General features: G+C 40.5%; 2 protein-coding genes across 3 annotated transcripts in view; one reads left to right on the top strand and one right to left on the bottom strand.

Annotated features, from left to right (window-relative positions):
- The window catches only part of pycr3 (pyrroline-5-carboxylate reductase 3), a 540655-nt gene that overhangs the window by 348143 nt on the left and 185888 nt on the right, over positions 1–6624 (top strand). The window lies entirely within an intron of this gene.
- The window catches only part of dspb (desmoplakin b), an 82777-nt gene that overhangs the window by 24634 nt on the left and 51519 nt on the right, over positions 1–6624 (bottom strand). For both annotated transcript variants that reach the window (NM_001442533.1, NM_001423427.2), the window contains exons 14-16: positions 5557–5743; positions 1433–1608; positions 830–1008 (exon numbers count right to left, since the gene is read on the bottom strand). In NM_001442533.1, the coding sequence (NP_001429462.1) occupies positions 830–1008; positions 1433–1608; positions 5557–5743 (542 nt within the window). The remainder of the gene's footprint in view (positions 1–829; positions 1009–1432; positions 1609–5556; positions 5744–6624) is intronic.

Genomic DNA, 6624 nt, shown 5'->3' on the forward strand with positions numbered 1-6624 from the left:
TATTTTCCACCCTGCAAAGGAAAGAGAAATAAATACAATAGAATAAAAATATTAAACAAACTGTGCTTTTAGCATCTTCACTGTAAGAAAAACACTTTAGCTACAGCAGTCCTTCAGTCAAGACTAGTGAGGGATTTTCTCGTTGTTTGATTAATAATCATAGAAACAGGCGGCAGCAGGAATATTTCTCGCTGTCTCTTTGGTTTCTCTTTCACGTGTCTTTTGATTCTCAACTCGTTTGTTTATTACACAAATGAGGGTTAATATAAATAATCACTAAACACCGCGTTTTGACACCTATTTGACTATTAAAAAGCTCATGTTAATGTCTTTAGATGTCTGCACTCCTCTGCTCGTCTCAGAGTGCGAATGAGCGAATGCTGACCGGCCGCATGCTTCTGAGTGTGCTTGCTGCGCACACACACATAAGTACGCGCTCGTTCGGGCTTTTAAGAGCAACACGTGTACAACTAGAAAGGTGGCGGTATATGATGCATTAATCGTTTATCTCGATTAATGCTTTTTTATAGTCGTTTGAAATCGAAATCGGATTTTCGATTAATTGAACAGCCCTATATAATAGTGGAGCATTTTTATGCCTTTTTCTACCTCAACACTTATCCTCTCCCGCGCCCCCCTTGTATACTCTGGCGCCCCCCTTAGGGGGGCGCGGACCCCAGGTTGGGAACCACTGCTTTAAGTCACTGTAATATATTACAGCTTACAAATAAATGAACATGGAAAACAGACATTTTAAAATGTAAAACTATTTCCCAGATTTTTTGATCAGTTAAATTCAGCCCTGGTGATCAGATGATGCATGTTTTACCTCTGCAGATGTGTGGTGAAGTAATTGTCCAGGTTCAGGAGTCTCTGGTTCATGATGTCCAGCTGACCGCTCAGATATCTGCCTTTATCGCTGTTGCCGGCATCTTTCAGTTCAGCCTGAATGCCGTCTCGAAGACTCACAAACTCTCCTCGAAGACCCTGGATGTTCTTCTGAAAGGCCTGAAGACAAAAAAAATGACGTAGTGGCGCAGTCGCCTCACAGCAAGAAGGTCGCTGGTTCGAGCCTCAGCTCAGTCTGCGTTTCTGTGTGGAGTTTGCATGTTCTCCCTGCGTTCGCATTGGTTTCCTCACATGCGCTATAGTGGAATTGGGTAGGCTAAATTGTCCGTAGTGTATGTGTGTGTGAATGAGTGTGTATGTATGTTTCCCAGAGGAAAGGCATCCGCTGCGTATGCTAGAATAGTTGGTGGTTCATTCCGCGGTGGCGACCCCAGATTAATAAAGGAACTAAGCCGAAAAGAGAATGAATGAATGAATGTCCTGCGATGTGACTACTGCGAATGATCACGTTGCGATATCCGTGCTGAAATTACATATTGAGTTTGTGTGTGTATCTGTAATTCTGACTGTGTTTCAGACTGACCTGTGTGCTGCTGATGTGCTGTCCGCACTCCTCCAGGCCGTCGTCTCCTAAAGCGATGTAGAGGAAAGAGATGAGGGAGGATTCGGCTCCGTCCAGCTTCAGTCTCAGAGCGTTGAGTTCGTTCAGCATTTTAACGCTCACCGCCGCTGAATATTCAGATCCTTCTCCTCGAGCGGCTGCAGAGAAAACACAGCAGATAATACACTGATTCAGCTAATACTGCAATTGAGTAAAAACTTACGATTTAATAGACCCTTTTCACAAGAGTGTTATGACGCGTTTAAAGCCTGATTTATACTTCTGCGTCAAGTGACCGGCGTAACCCACGGCGCATGCAACGCCTGTAGCTGTGCATTTATACTTCTGCTGTCTCTGTTGGTCTGCATTAACACTTCTGAAACGCTAGTGGGCAGTGAGGTGTAAATGTTCCTCTGTGTCGAGTTTTTTCGCTGCTTTTTTGCTTTTCCTGAACACTTCCTGGATGTACAAGTGGCTCAAACTCGCTCATTTTGAGGCAGGAACCGGCGGACGTGCAACAACTTTAACTATGAGGTAAACACAAAACAAATCTTTCCATCCAGAGCTCCTTCACGGGACTCCACACTTGTAAACAATCGCTCTCGGTCCCGCCCAGACTCGTCAGCGCTACCAAGCCGACCAATCACAGAGCTTGCGCTACGCGTTGTTGCGACGTGTAGTAACATTTTTTGAGAGGTGCACGTCAGTGACGCCGACAGCCACGGTGAAGGGCTATGCGTCAGCGCCGTAGCATACGCCGGTGTTTGACGCAGAAGTATAAATCAGCCTTAACAGTCAGTCATTTATTTTCTTTTAAGCTTAGTCCCTTTATTAATCAGGGGTCACCACAGCAGAATGAACCGCCAACTAATCCAGCAAATGTTTTACACAGCGGATGCCCTTTCAGCTGCAACCCATCACTGGGAACGGTTTAACAGTCATCAGCATCGTAAATCCTTGAACGATTTAAATATTTAGATTTTTAAACATGTCAACATTTATATGCATTTATGTATTTATTATTTCATCTTTGCATTAGAAACACCTCACACAAGTGGTCATTTGTTGTAATTTGATGCAGAGTCTACGAGACGGGACGGTAAATGTGAATTGTTCTCTCCTCTGGCTGCCGTTATCAGCCTCACACTAATGTTTTCCTCTTTCTTAAAGTCTTAAGAACACCATCAAGGAGTTTTTCTGTCATTATTTCAGCAAATAGGATTGTAAATTTGTTGTACTCTCCCATTCACTGCTCTCTGAGTTTACCAACTATGACCACTTCTGCTGCTGAGAAACCTGCAAATGTAAAGACGGCCACATCCCTGGTCTATCTGAGGCATAGAGCGTGGCTAATATACTTAACCCCGCTCCTCCAGCTGTCAGTTTTGACAACAGACAGAAATGGGGAGGGGGAGGAGTCTGTTAGGTTGTAATAACTCTCCTCAAACACTCCTACTTTACTACATCCAATCAGCTCGCAGTAGAAAAAAACAAGCCACGCCCACTGTTTTCTCATTTAATATTCCGTTTCTCTCAACACTAAGGATTGACCTCATTTTTCTCTGGCCACACCAAAAATAAATAAATGGTTATTTTGTCAGTCGTGCTGCTTCTCGATGAGCTAAAATTATACAATTATTTTCAACCAGCCAAAGTGGCTAGTGGGAGTGTCTGTCTAATCCACCACAGCTGAAATCTACTCGCATTTGGCGGGTGTTAATGTTCAGCCCTCTATATATTCCTTTATAAATTCCAATTTATAAAATGCTGTTAAGACTACAGTTTATTTATTTATTTTTTATTGTGCATTGCATGTGTCTTTTTGTTTGTCCCGCCTTCTTGTTGTTTTTTTTTGTTATCCCATAGGCTCCTATTCCAGCGTGATTCATGCTCTGATTGGCTGCTGGTCTCGGAGGCCTGTAAAAAAGGAGCTTCCGGCAGGGTTCGGGGAGCTTATTTGTGCTGCGATTGTTGCTGGGAGTGAAGCTCCTGGATTTCCCTCATCCCTCCGGCCGACGACCAACATTCAATTTTGTATTATTGTTCATGCGTTCAACTTCTTTTGGGAGTTTGAGCTTGTAGGGGTGGCCTGCCTATTTATTTAATTACGTTTGACTATGTTTATGTTTAGGGAGGGAGGTAAGCTACCTGTATATTCTTTAAATATCTATAGATAATTTAGTTCATTTACTTTATAGATCCTTCTGTTTGTTATTTTGGCCTGTGGCCACCCTGAAGGGATGATCATTTAAAATGACTACTTTTATTTCTATAATAAATCTATTCAGTTACTCTTAACTGAGTGTCCGAGTTTGGCTGTCGACAGAAGGGGATCTTTTGCATTAGGTTTTTTGTTTTGTTTGGGAAATCCACCACCCCAAACACATTTGTTTTTACTAGGGATGCACAACATATCGGAGGCCATATCGATATCGGCCGATAAATTTTGTTTTTAGGATTATCGTTATCAATCCAATGTCTAAATTATTCCGATATCTTTAAGCCGATAAATTACGTAATTGTTGCCGCGCACGGATGGGCGGAACATGTTAAGACTTGTTCATGGATCTCTCCTCACACTGATTATTGTGTATTTTGCTACAAATCGCCTCAGGAAAAAATATTACATATGAAAGCCTTTCCTGCTCTGTCTATTTGTTGTGTTAGAGATAGCAGGGAGATTTACTTATTACTCCAGGGCCGAATAATATTAGTTTCGGGGTGAACTTATTTTAGTTGCAGCCTGTGAATGAACGAGGACCCGTGTAACTTGGTCTCATTGCGAAAAAAGCGCTCCTCTTTTCTGTCTCTCCCTCTTCGCTTCACACACAAACCAAACTGACCTGCACACGTGACGCGCTAAACAAAAACTTTACGGAAGGTTTTTAATCTAATATAATTATTTGTTATTATCAACGCGTTGCTTGCCATGTGTTGTTGATGTAAGATTGTATTCAGTTTGATCAGAATATTCATATTGATTATAACGAGCGCGCGAGAGCTTTCACCGCACGCACGCACACACACATAGATCTGACAGCCTTCACACACACATAGATCTTGAGCCTACACAGATCAACAGGGGAGAGCCTAGGTGCACCGGTCACTGAATCCAGCATACGGGCCACACGTTCTGTCTTTATATTCTGCTCTGTGTTTGTCATGAAGTCATCTGAGCTCAATGATCAGGTTTGCATCAAAATCCAAAGGCAAATCTGCACCCTCAAAGTGGTTTATCATAAACTTTTCATCAATCATTTTCCCCATGATTGACAGCAAGAACGAACACAGAAGCGTTGATGCTATATGTGTTTAAAAGAATCTAAAACGCTAAATACGATGAATTTATGCCGCATTTTTAAAAATAATACATTCAGTATCTAGCTTACCACTTGTACTGTGGCTCTGAACTGTCAAAACACCTCTAAAAAAGGCTTTTTCAGACATGACATATTTGTACACGTAAGTTACATTACTGTAACACGTTTTATTCAAGAACATTTGAGCTGGTTTTAGTCCTTAGCTCTCTCATTTTCATTTTGTTTAAAATATATTTAACTTGCTTGTTGATTAAATCTCATTTTGTCATTTAACCTTTTTAATTTCATGCAACTTGTTGCATGTTAATTTGCTATGAAGAAAATGAAATAATGTATTTTTTGCATGCTGATTTGTGTGAAATGGTGATTATAGGTCTTTATAATCACCTTGCAATTTTGAAATCATAGCTTTTTTGCTTTGAGTATAGGCTATTCAGTTCAAAAGAGTGGAGTTTCAGCTATTATGAAGTTTGCTGTATAAAAATATAACATTTTGAATTATTTATAATTATCGGCCTATATATATATTTGCTATCGGCCTCCAAGTCTGAAGAATTATCGGTTATCGTATCGGCCAAAAAAATCCATATCGGTGCATCCTTAGTTTTTACTGTTTAGTATGCTTATGTGGTTTTTCCCTAGACTTGGGGCGTAATAATTGGGGGATTTGCCAATGCCAGATTTTTTCAAAAGCATAAGTGTGAGTGAATAGTGAAGAGATGATCATTTTTGTGTGAACTGCCCCTTTAATTTTCTCAGACATTCAGCATCAAAGCCTGCTCTCACCATATGTGGGCAGATCCACCACCAGCTTGTCGAAGTGCTGCTGTGCTCCTGCAAACTGGTTCTCAATCAGCTTCTGGTCTTCGGCTCCGAACAGCTCTGAGCCCTGACTGTGCCTCTTGAACTCCTGGAAGTGCATCTCCAGACTGCGGAGGATGTTGTTCGACTCATCCGGGCCCATTTTGGAAAGCTAAACACAAAACATACAGTCATATGAGCGGTCAATCTGAATCAGTGAATCATTTACTGGAGACTCACTTTGAATGGATCATTTGAATCAGTAAATCAACTGCTGAAGACTCAGTCTGTATGAATCATTTGAATTAGTGAATCATTTAGTAAACAGGCAGGAAAGGAATCTTTTGAATCAGGGAATCATTATTGGAGACTCACTCTGTATGGATAATTTGAATCTGTGAATCATATATTGGAGACTCACTCAATGTGGATCATTTGAATTAGTGAATCATTTACTGGAGACTCACATTGAATAGATCACTTGAGTCAGTGAATTATTCACTGGACATTCATTCTGTATAGACAATATGAATCATTAAATTATTTACTGGACACTCACTCTGAATATATAATTTGAATCAGTGAATCATTTAATGGAGACTCACTCTGTATTGATCGTTTAAATCAGTGAATCATTTATTGAAGACTCACTTTGAATGGATCGTTTGAATCAGTAAATTATTTTCTGGACACTCTGAATATATCATTTGAATCAGTGAACCGTTTACTAGACACTCATCCTAATTGGATCCTTTGAATCAGTGAATCATTTAGTGGACATGCACCAAATGGATTATCTGAATTAGTAAAACATTTACTGGAGACTAACTCTGAACAGATCATTTGAACCAGTGAATCAATTGATGGAGACTCACTCTGTAAGTCTCATTTGAATCAGTAAATAAATCTGTTGACACGCACAGGATGGATCACTTGAATTAGTGAATCACTTGCTGGAGATTCACTCTGAATGGATTATTTTATCCAGTGAATCATTTGCTAAACAGTCACTCTGAACAAATGATTTGAACCATTCAATTCAGCCTAATTCAG

Source organism: Danio rerio, chromosome 20 (genome assembly GCF_052040795.2).
Source record: "Danio rerio strain M-AB ecotype USA chromosome 20, GRCz13ab, whole genome shotgun sequence".
Taxonomy (NCBI): domain Eukaryota; kingdom Metazoa; phylum Chordata; class Actinopteri; order Cypriniformes; family Danionidae; genus Danio; species Danio rerio.